General features: G+C 43.5%; 1 protein-coding gene across 1 annotated transcript in view; it reads right to left on the minus strand.

Moving 5' to 3' along the window:
* PLB1 (phospholipase B1) overlaps window positions 1-18,617 on the minus strand; it is a 225,477-nt gene that overhangs the window by 63,198 nt on the left and 143,662 nt on the right. The window contains exons 36-39 of the mRNA XM_033937660.1: window positions 14,724-14,804; window positions 9,444-9,509; window positions 7,810-7,910; window positions 5,399-5,480 (exon numbers count right to left, since the gene is read on the minus strand). Coding sequence (XP_033793551.1) covers window positions 5,399-5,480; window positions 7,810-7,910; window positions 9,444-9,509; window positions 14,724-14,804 — 330 coding nt within the window. The remainder of the gene's footprint in view (window positions 1-5,398; window positions 5,481-7,809; window positions 7,911-9,443; window positions 9,510-14,723; window positions 14,805-18,617) is intronic.

The raw sequence follows: 18,617 nt of genomic DNA on the forward strand, positions 1-18,617 counted from the left end.
GCATTGCCCCTATGAGCTCTGATTTTAGAAAGGGCCCTATTTGTAGGGGATATACAGGAATTTCAATGAGGTGAGTGCTGGGCATAGTTTGGGCATTTCTTCAATGTAATTGGGAGTCCCTAATTTAGAGTGGCAATATGCCTATATCCAAGAAAATATTTCCATGGGCATTTACACCGGCTTTGATGCATGCATAACTGTCGGCTACTTTGTCTTTGGATATGGGATTCAGAGGAGAGACTGAGGAAGAGCTGTGCTTACTTCTCTGGCATTGAAAAATGGCAAGACTTTGCGTTTTGGAGCTTGACTCGTTAATCAGTTTCCTGCGGCTGAGCAGCTTTACAAAATGCCCCCTTATATGTATAAGCAGTACAGTGTCTGCTTGTATGTGCAAAGCCTCTCGTGATGCTATTCTTTCTTATAACTTTTTCTTTTATATAATGGCTTCTTTTGATGTGAAGTATACCAGATACACGTTTCTTTGATGACATTCATGTTGGATAACTCTAAATCTAATAGATGCTGGCATTGTCATCTTGATATAGGGACATTAGAGCATTTGCTTTATTTTTGTCTTTTGATACTCAAATTCTGGAAATCTATCTGGGGTCAAATTATTATGATATTGGAAGTTCCTTTATCACTATCATATGATATAGTATTATTTGGAATGATATTATTAACCAAGAAACCTATAAATGCAAATCAGAATAAATTGCTCCTCATCATGACAGGAGTGGCCATGCAGATGATACTGAAAAATTGGGATAACATGAATTATAGTTTTTGATGGGAGTCAAATTTATAAGTTTGAAAACATTTATTCTATACAGAGGGGACATCATAGTAAATTTAAAGAAATTTGAGGCCCATTAACAAATTACTGCAAGTTATGATATATTAATATTATTTCCCTTTGTTTTGTGAAAGAGTGTTAGACACATCCAGGAAGGGAGGGGGGAGGGAGGGAGGTTGGGAGGTGGGAGTTAATAACTGTATATTATTTGATTGGAACAGAGTGCAGTATGCTATATTACTTGTTTGTTCTTCTGTTTGCACTATGTATTTGATGTAAAAATGAATAATTAAAAAAAAAGAAAAAAAGGCATTCACTGTGCCTTTTCTAAATGCTTAAGGGGCTCAATATTCAAAGGATTTACACTCTTTTATCTTTGAGAGTTCTGCTCTTAAATTGGTCTTTTTGAAACTTTACTAGGGCTGAGTCCCTAACGTTTTACTCAGAATTTCACTAAACTTATCAATTTAGAAGCATAAAAAGTGGATGGCAACAGAGGGTAGAATTAGAGGGGAAATATGTTAGAAGCCTAGCACTGATTTTCAATATTAGAAAGGCAATTTGGTAAACAACCACCAACAGGTAGGTGCCAAATACTCACGTATGTTAAAGAACATACTGGCACCTACCAACATATACAACAGATGCAATAAGTTACCAGAATTAGTAATATTAGAAAAGGTACAGAGAAGGGCAATGAAAATGGTAAAAGGGATAGGACGACTTCCCTATGAGGAAAGGCCAAAGCAACTAGGGATCTTCAGCCTGGAGAAGAGATGGCTCAGGGGAGATATGATATAGATCTATAAAATACTGAGTAGAGTGGAAAGGGCTCTTTCCAAAAATACTAGGACTAGGGGGCATGCAATGAAGCTACTAAGTCATAGATTTAAAACAAACTGGAGAAAATATTTAAACTCTGGAATTCATTGCTGGAGAATGTGATAGAAGCAGTTAGCTTAGCAGGGTTTAAAAAAAAAAAAACAGGTTTGGATAATTTCCTAAAACAAAACTTCATAAGTCATTAATAAGATAGACTTGGGGAAATCCACTGCTTATTCCTAAAATGAGCAGCATAAAATCTGTTTTACTCTTTGGAATCTTGCCAGGTATTTGTGACCTGAATTGGCCCTGTTGGAAACAGGATGTTAGGCTTGATGGACCTTCGATCTGTCCCTTTATGGCAAATCATGTATTTTTATATTCATACATATGTAAGTGCAAAGGGCAGAATGTAGGCAGAATACAGGCAGACAATGGACAGGTTTACCAAATTTGTTCATGATTTACAGAATGCTGTGCATTACGTGCTAATGTGCTGTGACCACTTAGGCCCAAATCCTGTATAGGACGCACGGTCTCAGAAGCCGCCCAAGTGGCTTTTGAGAATCGCGCATGGGCATCTTATACAGAATCGCACCTAAACCCACCTAAGAACCCGATTCTCTAACCGGCATCTACATTACAGACGCCAGTTAGAGAATCAGGTTGCCGCTGAGCTTATCACAGCAAGGGATCACCCTGCCATGATAAGTTTAGCGGCAACCCGTCCCCACCCCCCGCGAAGACTACCGGCAGGAGGGATGCCCAATCCCTCCTGCTGGAACCCCTCCCCCCAATGCGTTGACAAGAATTGCACCATGTAGTGTAGTTGCACCATGAAGCAATACCAAAGCATTATAATTTTCTCAGTTTTACATTATATTACATTACATTAGGGATTTCTATTCTGCCATTACCTTGCAGTTCAAGGCGGATTACAAATGGATTGTCCGGAGATTAGAAGTATTTAGTATTAAAAGTATTTAGGGAGTAGTTTGTACATTTCTTTGAGTTGTTAAGGATTACATCTGAGTTGCCATGATATTGGAAGTTCATATGTAGTAGCTGCAGGTGATGCTTGGGACATTTCTGATTGTGTTAGTACGGTTTTATGTATTTTTTTTGAATAGAAGGGTTTTTATTTCTATTTTGTAGGCAGTGGTGTACCAAGGGGGGGCGGTCCACCCCGGGTGCACGCTCCTAGGGGGTGCACAGCCGACCGGATCCGGAACCTCCCGCGCTGCTTCAAACCGCACTTCAGCGCGGCTGCCCTACTTAGAGCAGAGTCGGCAGCTGCGCTGAAGTGAAGAAGGTCCCGTGATGACTGGGAAGAGGTTAGTGACGTCGGTGGGGGGGGAGGGACCGGCAGCCGCAATCATCGCGGGATCATGCCGCAACTAACTGCGTCTGCCGGCCCAGCCCCCTCCGACGTCACTTACCTCTTCCATCGGAGCAGAAGCTGTCATTGCGGGACCTTTGGGATGGAGAAAGAAAGGAGGTCAGGGTGGCATGAAAGGGTGTGGAGGGTGACAAAGGGGGGTCAGGGTGCTATGGAAACATGGTGAAGGGTGACAAAGGGGGGTCAAGGTGCTACAGAAACATGGTGAAGGGTGACAAAGGGGGGTCAGGGTGCTATGGAAACATGGTGAAGGGTGACAAAGGGGGGTCAGGGTGTTATGGAAACATGGTAAAGGGTGACAAAGGGGGGTCAGGGTGCTATGGAATCACGCTGAAGGGTGATAAAGGGGGGTCAGGGTGCTATGGAATCACGCTGAAGGGTGACAAAGCGGGGTCAGGGTGATATGGAATCACGCTGAAGGGTGACAAATGGGGTCAGGGTGGTATGGAAGCGTGGTGGAGGGAGAGAAAGGGGCAGATGCTGAAGGAATTGCAGGGAAAGAGACATAAGGGGGAACGATACTGCATGGAATTGGGTTGTAGGGAGCGAAAGGGGGCAGATGCTGATGGAAGTGGGGGGAAAGAGAGAGAAGGGGTAGATGATGGAAGTGGGGAGAAGGGGCAGATGATGGAATTGGGGAGAGAGAAGAGGGCAGATGATGGAAGGAAGGGGGGAGAGATAGAAGGGGCAGATGATGGAAGTGGGGAGAGAAGAGGGCAGATGATGGAAGGAGGGGATAAATAAAAGGAGGGCACATGATGGGGGAAAAGGATTGAGTTAGGGAAATAATGGAGGGGGTGAGGGAAAGAGGTGGTGAGCTGTAGGTAGACAGTAAAAAAGGAAATTGATGAGAGTGTAGTAAGAACATAATCTATATGGATGCAGAAAATAAATTGAAAAGGAAAATAAGGGAAGAAAGGGATTGCAGAAGAGAGGTGTGGGAGAGGGAAGGAGAGGAGAGAGATGCCAGACCAATGGGGGTGAAAGGAGAGATGGAAGGGGGAGGCATACAGTTTCTGGAAGGGGCATTGAAGGAGAGAAGATGCCATATAGGGGCAGAGAGATGGCAGACAGTGGATGGAAGGAAGAGAGTAACAAGAAGATGAGGAATGCAGAAACCAGAGAAGACAAAGGTAGAAAAAAATTTTCTATTTATTTATTGCTTTAGGAGACATGTGTCACTGTTTCTGTGGTGTTGCATTGTATGCAGAGTCCAGCTTCTTTCTGGTTCAATTTAACCTTTGTCTATGTATTTCTATTTTATCCTCCCTTTTAAAAAACTGTGGAGCGTTTTTTAGCACCAGCCGTGGTGGTAGCAGCTCTGATGCCCAGAATTCTATGAGCATCAGAGCTGTTACTACTGTGGCTAAAATCCACACTACAGTTTTGTAAAAGGGGGAGGGGTTAGTTTGTGATTACATATTCCATACTAGGCGAAGGTGTTTTCTGTGTTCTATGTGTTCGAAAGACATGGTTTTCTGTTAGGATTGATGGTGTAGGATTGATCTGTACTAGTCTGGCTTGTTTAGTTTTACAATGGGTGTATTGATGTTGTACTGCTCACTGCATATGTAAGATGCTGCCTTTTCTAGGTACTCATGTGTGACGTGTGGATTGTTACTAAAAATCATGTTTTTCGTACAGATGGGGGGGGGGGGGTGCCAAAAAATGATGGGCCCCGGCTGTCACTTATGCTAGGTATGCCACTGTTTGTAGGTTTTGTAGTCTGTGGTTGTCATCAATAGGTTGTAGAGTTGTGGATCAAGTGTTGCAGCTCGAGTGGCCAGGAGGTTGTCGTACAGTTTTTTTCTTTCGACGTTTTTGGTTGGAGGGTGTGTGAATGGTACATGGGTTCTCCTATGTCTGGTTGAGGTGGATTGAAATAGTCGATTGTTCCAATAGGCTGGGCTGTCTCCATTTATTGTTTTAAATAGTAGGCAGTAAAATTTGAAGTGTATTCTCGCTTGTATTGGGAGCCAATGTGAGTCATGGTATGCCTCTGTGATGTGGTCGAATTTCTTCAGCGAGTAGACCAGTCTTAGGGCTGTGTTTTGTATTGTTTGTAGTTGTTTTATCATGGTTGCTGTGCATGGGAGATATAGTATGTTGCAGTAGTCTATTAGACCTAAGATTAGGTATTGTACCAAGAGTTGGAATTGTTTTCTGTTGAAGAATTTTCTGACTTGTCTCAGGTTTCTCATGACTGCGAATGATTTTTTTAATTGTTTTGTTGATTTGTGGCTGCATTGTTCTTCATTGCTTTCTTAATAATTCCTGATTTTCATTTTAATAGTTTGTTACCGTGGTTATCTCTCACTACCAACCCCTGCATAACTTGTTTCCCAGGTAGAGTTTTGTTTGAGTTTGTGGATATACTGTACCTGGTAGGCTCTGTTGATATCTAGCATTCTCTTCAACTCTGGAGAACCATCTCTAATTTTAAGTACACAAGGACAGAAGCTTCTGCAAAGAGAGGAAAAGAAAAAGTGAGATAAGCAAAAAAAACTAGTCAATGATTTTATTAAAATAGGCATCACGTTGGCCACCCTCCAGTCTTCCAGTACTATGCTGAAAAATTTCAAATAACCAACAATAGCTTTGCAAGTTCATTTTTCAATTCTATCAGCACTTTGAGATGTATACCATCCAGTCCAGGCAATTTGCTACTGTTCAATTTGTCCAATTGACCCATTACATTTTCTAGTGTTACAAAGATTTGTTAGAGTTTCTCTGATTCATCAGAACTGAATACCATTTCTGGCACAGGTAACTTCCCCATGTCTTCCTCGGTGAGGACCAAAGCAAGGAATTCATCTAATTTCACCTCTAAAGCCTGTCTTATCTGAGAGCCCCTTTTATCCCTCGGTTGTCTAGTGGTCCAACTTATTCTCTTCCCGGCTTCTTGCTTTTAATATACCTAAAAATGTTTTTACTGTATGTTTTTGCTTCCAGCAAAATCTTGTTTTGAAATTCTTTCTTTGCCTTCCTTATTAGCACCTTGCATTTGACTGGCCATTCCTTGTGCTGTTTACAATTATTTTCAGTCAGATCTTTCTTCCATTTTCTGAAGGATTCACTTTTGGCTCTAATAACTTCCTTCACCTCACTCAGTAATCACGCTGTTTGGTCTTCCTTCCTCCTTTTTTAATACATGGAACATATCTAGTCTGGGCTTCTAGGATAGTATTTTTGAATAACATCCACATCTGATCTAAATTTTTGACCTTTGCAGCTGCTCCTCTTAGGGTTGTTTTTTTTTTTTTATCATTCTCATGTTATCATAGTCTCCTTTTTTAAAATTAAGTGCAATTCTATTGGATTTCCTGTGTGAACTTATTCCAGGGATTATATCAAATCTGATCATGTTATGATCATTGTTATCAAGCGGCCCCCAGCACCATTATCTCCCGCACCAATTCATGCACTCCACTAAGAGCTAGAACTAGGTCTAGAATTGCTCCTAAATTGATCTCTTTGAAAATGTACTTGGGTTGAGTGCCTAATCTCTTGAATTTAAGAGCATAAAAAGTGGATTTAGGGAGGAGAACAAAAGTTAGAGCTTAGCACCAGTCTCATAAATTAGGCTTATAAATTTAGGCAAATGAATAGCAGACAAACATTTATAAGAATAACTTTTAAACTCCTAAATTAAAATTAGTTTTCAATCAGGCTTGAAGTTTGGCTAAAACAGAGCACAAATTAGGAGCCTAACTCAGAAGCATACATTTTGGAGATCTACCTATAGAGAATGTTACTAGCAGTATGTGTCTGGAGAAGGAATGTATAAAGTAAAGTGATTTAGAGGGCTCTATCATGTAGCGAAAACAAAGAAATTGACCCTGGATGATCCATAGAGAATAAAGAGTCCAAGAGAAACCAAAAAAACACTGTGGAGAGACGATGTTCCTGAAATGGACTTTATTATTAACATAGAAATCCACTTAAAAACCTTAAGAACCTGGTTCACTGGGAGCGTTGAACCCAACACGGTCCGTGTTTTGACAAGAGAGTCTTCCTCAGGGGTCCCTGCTTGTCCTAGGGTGGAAAATACATGGAAAAGCTAAACAATCCAAAAGTACCAATATGTAGAAGCTCCGCATGAACCGTGATGCAAAAACAAATTCAATGAGGAGCTTCTACGTATTGGTATTTTTGAATTGTTTAGCTCTTCCGTGTATTTTCCACCCTAGGACTAGCAGGGACCCCTGAGAAAGACTCTTGTCGAAACATGGACCGTGTTCGGTCCAAAGCTCCCAGCGAACCAGGTCCTTAAGGTTTTTAAGTGGATTTCTATGTTGACTTTTATATATATATTTTTTAATAATAAAGTCCATTTCAGGAACATCGTCTCTCCACAGTCTCTATCATGTAGCAACAGCAGCACCTGGGAGCTTTCTTCCTTAGTATTTCCTAATTTGATAATAGCTAGAATAGGTATGGACATTTTGTTGGCTTGGTTGAGAGAGATTCATTTCCCTGACTTTCCTAGTGTGTGTTTTACTTAGGGCCCTTTTTATCAAGCTGCGCTTGGAGTTTTTAGCGTGAGCCGGCGCAGTAAATGCTCCGACACCCATAGAATTCCCCCGAGCAGCCCTCAGCATGTCCCTCCCGCCTCTCCCCTGTACGTGCTCCAAATTTATTTATTTATTTTCCCCTTCCTGTTACACCTTGAGCTCACATTTGGAAAAGGGGAGTAAAAAATCCAAAATCTAAATCCAAGGCGATCAAGAGTGTGCTCTCGTGGCAGAGGCTGGGCCAAGGAGCAGGCTACATTAAGATGTTCAATACTTACTCTGCTATCAGCGCTGGGCACTTCAGTCTCTTATCCAAGAACAGCTTCCTGATAAATGTGATGTTCATCACTTCTACTAGGTTCACAAAGGCTCTTGGAACCTGTGGAAAGTGACATTTGACAGTGAATGAGCATGAGTAGTCTCTGGGCCAGCTGCAGAGTAGTTGAGCAGGGTGGCCTCCCAGGGAACCATGCTATTGAAGAGTGTCACCAGCAGGGGGGGCCACCTCCACCAAGCCACATATAGGTGACAGGCAGTGGCGTAAAAAAAGGGGGGGGCGTTCTGTCCAGAACACACCGCAGTGCAGCCCCACTTTAAACCTGCAGGCTCGCACTGCAGGGAAGGCGGCAGAGGGCAGAAGAGTTGGGGCGGCACAGACTTCCATTTCAAAAATCCTCCCTGCTCTGCTCGCGGGCACCCCCCCCCCCACCCCATCGCAAACATAGGCAGCTCTAGTAAGCGTGCGCAGACCATCTACAGGGCAAAGTAGATGGTCTGCGCATGAGTGGGAATCGTTACCTAGCGATCCGTGTCATCGGATGGGGGCGTGCCTCCGATCATCCCCATTTGCGTGAAGATGGTTGGTGAATCGGTCGGCCTGCCTCCAATCGCCCACGGATTGGACACGGATCTCTAGGTTAGTGAATCTAGCCCTATGTGACTTGCCCAGGGTCACAGGGGGCAGTGTGAGTTTGGGCCCACACGCTCAGGGGGCCGAGGCTGTAGCTTTAGCCACGGTGCCACACTCTGCCCCTCTCTCAAGGCCCCTAGTCAGCATCAGGAGCCCAGGCACAAAAAAGACCTCCAGAAACCCCTCAGGGTCAATGAACAAGAAAGTATAGGAATGGAAGGGGTGGAGGCAGTGGCCCCAGGTACCGTCTTGGTAGGGGCGTGGCACCCGTCCTCCCCTCCACCCTCATCAGTGACGCAGCAGAGGGAAAGTCCTTGCGGGATAGGTCAGGAGAAGCCTGTTCACCGTGCTGCCTTTGGCAAGCCGGTCACTGCCACTGTTTCAACTACTTTAGGAGGCCCGAAGGGGGGTGGGGGGATTGGTCGTGAGGTGCTGCACAGGGTAATAGGAGGGAACTTGGCGAACGAGTTGACAGAAGACAAACAGAAACCAGAGCCTGGGACCAACATGATTTGAATGATAAAATGACCAGACAACAAAAGTTAGAAAAATAATTTTATTTTCTATTTTATGATTACAATATGTCAGATTTGAAATGTGTTTCCTGCCAGAGCTACTGCTAGACAGCAAGTGTGAGTTAGGACCTAGCAGAGAGGAAGTGTCTTTTTTGTTTATTTAGTTTAGACTACAGCGCCGGCAGATGGCAGGAGCGGGCAAAGGGGGCTGGGGTGGGTGAAGAAGCTACAAAATAAACCCGTCAGGACATTTGAAACCCCCCCCAAAAAAAAAAAAAGATGCCCTACTGGATGGGAAAAGTGAATCGAATCGAAAAATCAATGCAATAGGCCAAATTGAATTGAATCGAAATATTTTCCCCTGAATCGGGCAGCACTAGTTAGCATTTGTCAAGCTTCTTTAAATCTCTCCTCGTTTCCATTCCTCCAGGCTTACTTATTGGCTCAGTCACCATACCTGAGGCAGCCACGTGCCACAGACACCTACCTCTTTATGAAGGATGTCCAGTGCTTCTTGAACTCGACTGGAAAACTTAAGGGGTGAATGGTAGTTCTGGCAAATAAGATACAAACAGCCATTATGTCACATTTCTTACCTGTTTAGAAAAGAAATATGCATGGACCCGCTTTGGATCTCATTCACTATACACTCCTCCCTCCATATTCGCGGTCGTCAGGGGCAGAACATAACCGCAAATACGGAAAAACCGGGAATAACTTTTTATATGTTATTCACGGGTTTGTTTGTTTTTGTAACAGCCACCGTTAATATATTGAAATCACGAATAACAAACAATGATTATAGTTGCGATTTTTGTGGAAAACAAAGTTATTTATTGCATAACAATACAGTAGTGTACAGTAATAATAATACAGTAAAGCTGGGAAGCACCAAACTTTTTATCGGTATAGTACTTTATTCATGATGTAATTTGGGGGAGAGGAGTCAGCATGCAAGAAATCACGAATAAGCGAAACTGTGAGTGCTGAAACCGCGAATATGGAGGGAGAAGTGTAGTATTTATTTATTCAATTTTCTTTTCTTTTTTTTTTTTTTTAATATTCTTTATTCATTTTAAAATCTTGCAACAAGTGTACAGGAATATGTCACTAATATCTACAATATAACACTTGAAATTCTTTCACATATAATCATAGAAACATAAAAATTATATCCCAACCCACCCACCCTTCTTCAATAATTGCAATCAATCATATCATAAATACATTATAAACATATAACTTAGTAAGATTTCCAGAACAACCTCCCATATATCTATCTAAGGAAAGTGATGTTTACTCATTACAATATCTTTCCAATGGCCCCCAGATCTTTATAAAATTATTATAATTCCCTTTCTCCAAAGCAATTGCTCTTTCCATCTTAAAAATATAGCATAGCGAATTCCACCAAAATGTATAATTAAGATTAGTATAATTTTTCCAGTTATTGGTAATATGCTGAATGGCAACCCCTGTTATTATGTGCTGACAATTGACTTTTTTCCCTCATAGACATACCAAACAGAATAGTATCATAGGATAATGCAACATGGTTTTCTAATAGACAATTTACTTGAGTCCAAATTGAATTCCCAAAAATTCTAATACAGGGCCAATAATAAAGTAAATGATCCAGTGTCCCCGCTTCCAGATTACAATGCCAGCATTTATTAGTCTTAGAGCTATCTAACTTTTGTAAACAAACAGTAGTCCAAAAAGCTCCATGCAACAAAAAGAACCAAGTTTGCCTCATAGATGCAGACCCGATATATAAGATTAAGTTTTTGTTTAGTTTTATTTATTCAATTTTCTATACTGTTCTCCCAGTTTACATGAATTTATTCAGGTACTCATGTATCTTTCCCTGTCTGTCCCGGTGGACTCACAATCTAGCTAATGTACCTGGGGCAATGGTGGGATTAGGTGACTTACCCAGGGTCATAAGGAGCAGCATGGGTTTAAACCCATAACCTCAGGGCGCTGAGGCTATAGCTTTAACTGCTGCACCACACACAATGTGATCCCCTTAAACAGAAGAGAGACTGAACAAATTGCAGCTCTACACTCTCGAGGAACGTAGGGAGAGGGGAGACATGATCGAAACATTTAAGTACCTCACGGGACGTGTCGAAGTGGAAGATGATATTTTCTTTCTCAAGGGACCCTCGGCCACAAGAGGGCACCCGCTCAAACTCAGGGGCGGAAAATTTCATGGCGACACCAGAAAGTATTTCTTCACAGAGAGAGTGGTTGATCATTGGAACAAGCTTCCAGTGCAGGTGATCGAGGCAGACAGCGTGCCAGACTTTAAGAATAAATGGGATACCCATATGGGATCCCTACGAGGGTCAAGATAAGGAAATTGGGTCATTAGGGCATAGACAGGGGGTGGGTAAGCAGAGTGGGCAGACTTGATGGGCTGTAGCCCTTTTCTGCCGTCATCTTCTATGTTTCTATGTATCATTGAAGAATTCATCCCCCTGCAGGGAATAATCCACATCAGTTTCCTGACTCTTCAGTGGGCTGCTCCCTTACAATTATTTATAACTCAACCTGTGCATTTTAATGTTTCTTCTACTTTTCCTTTAGAAGTGGGTGTCCCTCAAGAGTCGACATTTTCTGTAATGTTTCAAGGCAGAACCTGTTAAGTATTTGTTTAGGAATTTAATGGTGCAATATTGCCTTTACGCACCTGACATCCTGGGTTGGATTTTTTTTTTTTTTCATTCGATGGAGATAGTAGAAAAATATGTTCTCGACCTGGATGGACTAGTACCAACATGTGTTAAATGAACAAGCTGGAAATTTTGTTTGTTCCCCTAGTACAGACATAGCACCAGTCTAAGTTTCAAGACTATCATATTAAAATTTCTTCACAACTTGCCATTCTTGAAAAACTGGCAGTATTTTTCTGTCCTGGAGACAGTGGGCCACAAAGCTGTAGCCCAGTGCTCTCAGGCTGCTTTTTTAAGGGACTGGTATATGCCCCTCAACTCAGACCTATATATTAGCTTGACTCCTAGCAGTAGTACCACAAGACTAGCACTAGGGGTTGCCAGTGCCACTTTGAACCTGTCAACAGAGTAGGCAGGAGCAAATGGGGACTGCTTCTGCTCTGGTTCCTTTACATCCCAGGTAGGCCTGGGGTAGGGATAAGCAGAGAAGGGGGAACATTGGAATGTCTGAGTTGGCAGAGTGTCAGGGGACAAATATTAGCATACCATGAGCCCTTTTAAGAGGAGGCCTGGGAGCATCAGGCCGTGGCTTTACCAATTTAACACTGCTTGTGAAGTTGATTGCAAGCCTCATTACTCTTCTACCACAGTTTTGATTAACCCAGATGATCGATGTTTAAGTAAGTATGAAAGTGTATGTGAAACATACAAAAACACCACATCTAAGCTATAACAAGATTCCAGTACCTTCTACTATCTCTAGCACTTCCTGTCAGCTGATTCTTGCTTTGGTACCTCATACAGTCCAGTTTTGGTCTGTCACAATTTGGTTTATCCCTACTTTTGGGAGATAGGTTAGAGTGTAGGCAGAAGTCAATTTATTTATTTATTTTTGTGGGGGGGGGGAGGGGGGGCATGCATTTCCTCTCATTACTTTTCCTTCCACCTCCTGGCACTGTTAAATCCTACCTTTGCTGGTGGGGATGCCCAAGACCCGCCTGCTGAAGAGGTCTGCTGCCTGAGAAGCTAGGAAGTCAGTAGCCTTTTTCAGTTGATGACACCAACACTCCCACACATGGGATTGCCAGCCAGTGTCAGGAACACTCCATGGCTGCCCCAATTTTGAAGGGGTTCTAATTCCAAAATGAGGAGGCCAAGGCCCCCTGTGGCTATGGCAATAGTTAGAGCAGGTTTGTCCAACTTTTTTCTATCAGGGATCACATTTTATATTTTGCAACATTCGGAGGACCAAAACACACACGTTGTAGTTTGCCATATGCTCATCAAATAACAGCAAAATACAACAGTGTGTCGTCTCCTCCCAGCCAGTCTCGCTCTCTCTCTATGTGTCTCATCTACCCGCAGACTTCATCCAGTCTACTTGTTCTCTCTCATGTACCCTCCCAGGCTTTACCCAGTCTCTTTCCCCTCACCTGGCTTCAGCTACAGAACATGCAATGGGCTTCCAGTTTCCCCGCCATGACTCAACACTCTGCAAGTCTGAGCTGCATGGGGCTGGAAGTTCAGGTTGGTCTCCTGGTTTCAAATCTTACGAGACTTGAAACTGTGAGACCAATCCATACTTCTGGCACTACTTGACTGAAACTTACAGAGATCTGAGTCGTGGAGAGGAAGAGGGCATCTTGCTACAAGCACCAGATAAATTACAAAACTTCCGAGGGCCAGAAAAAAAGCAAATGGAGGGCCGGGTTCTGGCCTCAGGACTATAGGTTGAACAAGCATGGCTTAGAGCAATAAGATTAGCTGGAGTTTTCAGCCTGCTTCCTTGACTTTGTTGTGACCTCAACTGTCTCATTCCTTCATCTCTTGGCTTTTATAGAATACTAGTATTTTAGCCCGTTACATGAACGGGTGCTAGAATATATGTCTGTCTGTCTTTCTTTCTGTCTCTCTCTCCCTCCTGCTGTCTTTCTTTCTTTCTTTCTGTCTCTCTCCCTGGCCCCCTTTGTCTGTCTGTCTTTCTGTGTCTCTCCCTGCCCCTGTGTCTTTCTTCTTTTCTTTCTGTCTCCCTTCCTCCCACTATCTGTCTTTCTTTCTATCTATCTGTCTCTCTCCCTGCCTCCTATGCAGCAGCATTTCTCTTCCCCCCACTTGCCTGTGCAGCAGCCACAGCAGCATTCCGTCCCCCTCCATTTCCCTGTGCAGCAGCATTTCCCCCACCCTACTTACCTGTACAGCAGCATTTCGATCCCCCCCACTTCCCTGTGCAGCAGCCACAGCAGCAGCATTCCCTTCCCACACACCACTTCCCTGTGCAGCAGCAGCGTTTCCCCTACCCTCCCTTTCCCTTCCTGCGGTCTGGCTGGCTCTCTTAGTCCCTTGCCGCCCCCCCCCTTCCCTTCCCGTGGTCCCGCCAAACCTGCCAACTACAGCAGCGTCTGCAGCACTCTACACACGCTGCTTTGGGGCCTTCTACTGCCCTGATTTGCTCTGCTGCATCTCTGATGATGTCATCAGGGACGTGCCAGAGTAAAGAAGGCCCCGAAGCAGCGTGTGTAGAGTGCTGAAGACGCTGCTGGAGTCGGCAGGTTTGGAGTCAGGACCGCGGGAAGGGAAGGGGGGCGGCAAGGGACTACGTGAGCCGGTCAGATGTCGGGAAGGGATGGGAGGGTCAGACCGCGAAGAACTTACTTAGTGAGTGAGTGGGGAGCCGGCAAAGCGGCTGGAGTGTTTTTTGTCGGCGCTTCCCTTCCCACCCCGCGAGGTGTCGCCGCGGCTCCTCTCGATCCTCGCCAGCATCGGAAGCCTTCTCCAACGCTGGTGCAGCTTGTAAGAGGAGCCGACACTGCGGCTTTTAATCTTGTGGAGAGCAGGGAGTCCAGCGCTGGCAGCCAGTCCTGCCGGCGAGTGTAGGTAGGTGCTGGGAAGAAGGCTGGGGGACTCCCGCATGCGCACTCCTGCTGCCACAGACCTACTGATCACAGATCAGAGATCACGGAACACGCAGGTAAGAGTGCACATGCGCGGCTAGGGTTTTATTATATAGGATACTCTTGTATCCATTCTTCAGCTGTTTGCTCTGTACTGAAAAAAGCAGCTGTATCAGAAATGGGGACCTGGCAACTTACGGAATCCTTGCAGTAGTTACAGAGATCGTTGACTCCGATGAACAAAGTGATGACTTTCCAATCATTCTGATAGTTGATTCTCTATGGTAAAAAAAAAAAAAAAAGTTTCATACTCAGAAAATTGTTTCCTTGCCTCCTGTGCTTTTCCTTTCCTTACGCCCCCCAAACTCTCTTGTAGATGAAACAAGCTATTCGGCTTAAGTTCTACATCATGACTCCGTGGGGCCTAAGTTGTTGGCAACATGCCCCAATAATTCTTTGACACTGGCCTAGCCTTTAGTAGCAATTCAACGGCTTATCATTTGGTAGCCTGGGAAAGAACTGATGAAATTAAATAGCAACTCTATAAGTTACAGGCCCGCATTACACGTCCCTTGCACACATAAATGTATAGAGCACTAGCACTTGTCCCCCGGATTCTGTATATGGCAACTAAAGCTGCGCATGCAGCTCTGTGTGCATTGCCAATTTGAACACGCAACTTAATTGGGTAATAAGCCAATCAGCGCAAGGAATTAGCGGCACTATGTAGAATTTATATGCCCAACTTGTGAAGCGTGTTCTATAAAGTTGAGTGTGCAAATTCAATCACGTAGATTTCAAAAGGAGGCGTGGTTAGGGGAGGGGCATGGACAGGTTGTGGGTGTTCCAATGAATTAGGCACTCTTATAGAATATGCCCGACCTGCACATAAGTTAGGTAAGAGCATCTACACCAGGTTTCAGTTAGTGTATCGTGGGAATGGGCACTATAAAATGTGCCTAATTCGAGATGCAGTTATGAAAATAGCACTAAGAATGGTTTTTTGGGGTGCTATATATAGAATTAAGTCCTATGTGTGTAAGTGTACATCTGCCTGTGAAAGGGCCAGCAGGGCGCCTAAGTGTTATTCTCTATCGGCACACCTAAGTAACTTGAAAATGCAAGACTGATTCAAGATTTCTTCATGCAGAAAGTGTTAATCCCCACTGAATTTTTGGTCTCAGTCAGGCACATCCAAGTATTGGCAAACTCTGCTTCCTAGGCGAATGGAGCGTCTGATATGTTTCTGTTTAGTTGTTTATTTAAGATTTCATATACTGCTCTTGCATTTTACTGACCTAAGCGGTTTACAATGTATCAAGCTAAAATGAAATTAGGCACTTTAGGAAAAACTACCCTATCTGTCCTGAAGGCTCACAATCTAGCTAAAGTACCTGATAAACTAAAAATAAGTAATAACAACATATCAAAAATCAAAGAAATAGAAAATAGAAATAATGAAAGAAGATAAAAAATCAAAAATAAAATAAAACAAATTTAAGAGATAGAAAAGTCTCTGCAGCGGCCTGATAGCAAACAGTTATATTTTAGTGCAGGTCCTTAATACAGTGGGCTCAAACTCGCAGCCCGCCAGGCACTATTTTGAAGCCCATGGAATGTTTATCATAATCACAAAAGTAAAATAAAACAGTTTCTTCATCATATGTCTCTTTAGCTGTAAATGACAATATTATTATTAAGACTTAGCCAAAAGGAAAGATTTATCTATATATATAAAATCGGAGGTATGTATGTGTGTGTGTATGTGCCGCGATCACGCAAAAACGGCTTGACCGATTTGAACGAAACTTGGTATGCAGATCCCTCACTACCTGGGATGATATGTTCTGGGGGTCTCGCGGCCCACCTGCACACGTGGGCGGAGCTACAAACATAAAATCAGATTTCAACCATTCATGTCAATGGAAAAAATGTAAAAAGCTGCCATTCTCACAGTAATTCAAAAACGGCTTGACCGATTTGAACGCAACTTGGTATGCAGATCCCTCACTACCTGGGGTGATATGTTCTGGGGGTCTCGCGGCCCACAACTCTATGTTGCTTGCTCAGGGCTGGGTTCACCCAAGAATTTATATGTTCTTGCTCCAGGAGGTGAAACTAAAAATGTTGTTTATAATCACGGTTTGCGTTAGTTGTATTGTATTCATTTTGTCAAATATTTCACATTATAATTTGAATATTGTACTTTTTATTAAGCTGTAAAAAAATAATTTCATTCACCACTATAAAGTATCTTTATTTGAATCCATTCCAGCATAACTCTGAAACAGATGGATAGATTTCAACTAAACCTGGTATACATATCATTTAATATACTGTGGGGGTTGGAAGGGGTGAGGTAAAAATTATCAAAAACGACAGATATTACTGTCTAAACCAGTGTTTTTCAACCTTTTTTGGGCAAAGGCACACTTGTTTCATGAAAAAAATCACGAGGCACACCACCATTAGAAAATGTTAAAAATTTAACTCTGTGCCTATATTGACTATATATAAAGTAATTCTCTTGAATAGGAATCAAATAAACACAAAGAAAGTATTTTATAATTACTTTATTATGAAATATTAAGTAAACAGAATAGTGAAAAATTATAAAATACTTTATTCAGTGCGAAACCTGGGCCTGTTTGGCTGAACACAAAGCTGATATTCTGGCTGGAATCGAAGAAAGACACACACGTAGCTCTTCGTCAACAGCCGTTCCCTTCACCGCCCCGTCACCGTCACCGTCACCGCCATCCCTTTCACCACCCCGTCACCGCCACTGCCACTGCCATCCCATTCACCGCCCCGTCACCGTCCCCGCTGCATCCATATAAGCCTTAGTACTGTAATATTTAGCTTATTCCTTTCTTATAAATCAAAGTTCCTGCTGCTGAACTAGAGAAAGAGATGTTCAGCTGGCAGGGCTTTGTTTATACATTTTTATCAACACAACTAACATACTATTTTATCCTAAAGCAAAAAATAAATAAATAAATATAATTTTTTTTTCTACCTTTGTTGTCTGGTTTCTGCTTTCCACATCTTCTCATTCAATTCCTTCCATCCACTGTGTGTCTTCTCTCTACGTCTTCCATTTGCTGTTACTGTGCTTCTCCCTTCACCCCCCTCCCCAATTGGTCTAGCACCCATCTTCTTCCCTCCGCTCCCCCATAGTCTGGCATCTGTCTTCTTCCCACTCTGTCTTCCACATTTCCCTTCGGGGTCTGTTCCTCTCCACCCTCCTTCAATGTCTGTCCTATTCCTTTCCACCACCACCCTTCCCTCCCTCCTTTACCATCTGTTCCTTTCTACTACCCTTCAGCTCCTCTCACGTGGCTTATCTATCTACCTTCCTCCCTCTTATTTTCATGGCACGTTACAATGTAATTTGTGCAAGCCACTGGAGCCTGCGAGCTCGGTCCCTGTCCCATCCCCACAAACCATCTCGCTTCTGTGCTCCTATTTTCTCCATTTCTAATATCTCCCCTATGTATCTGTCATTGCCCCCCCCCCCCTGTGTCCATATACCATCCCCATGGCATGTCCCCTTTATGTCTCTGTCCCTATGCCCCATGCACATAATTTCCCCTCTTTCTGTTACCTTCCTGTGTCCAGATTTCCCCTATCTTCCTCTTCCATACCAGTGTGTCTCTTCTTTTCAACCCCATCTAGCTTTTTTCCCTCTTTCTTCCCCCCCCCCCTGCTTCTAGCATCTGGCTCACCTGCCTGTCCTTCCCTTTCTTTCCTGCTGTGGGTTTTTCTTTCCGTCTTCATCCCCTTGGCCCAGAATCCTTTTCCCTTTCACTCCCTCCTTCCAATTTGAGCCGGGAACACGAGCAATCGCACGGTCCCCGCAGCCACCACTCGCCTGCCCAATCGATCCTACTGTTTAGCCAGCTCTCTCCCTTTGCCTCACCTTAGTTTGTAGGTTTTGTTTTTCTGCGACATGCACGCTTTCCCAAAGAGCCGCGCACGCGCGGCTGCTCAGTGTTCAATCTTCTGCTCTGCTGCAACTTCCTGTTTCCTGTTGCGTCAGAGCAGAAGATCGAAACTGAACAGCAGCAGGGACCGGGGGAGTCTCATGGG

This window comes from Geotrypetes seraphini, chromosome 3 (assembly GCF_902459505.1).
Source record: "Geotrypetes seraphini chromosome 3, aGeoSer1.1, whole genome shotgun sequence".
Lineage (NCBI taxonomy): Eukaryota > Metazoa > Chordata > Amphibia > Gymnophiona > Dermophiidae > Geotrypetes > Geotrypetes seraphini.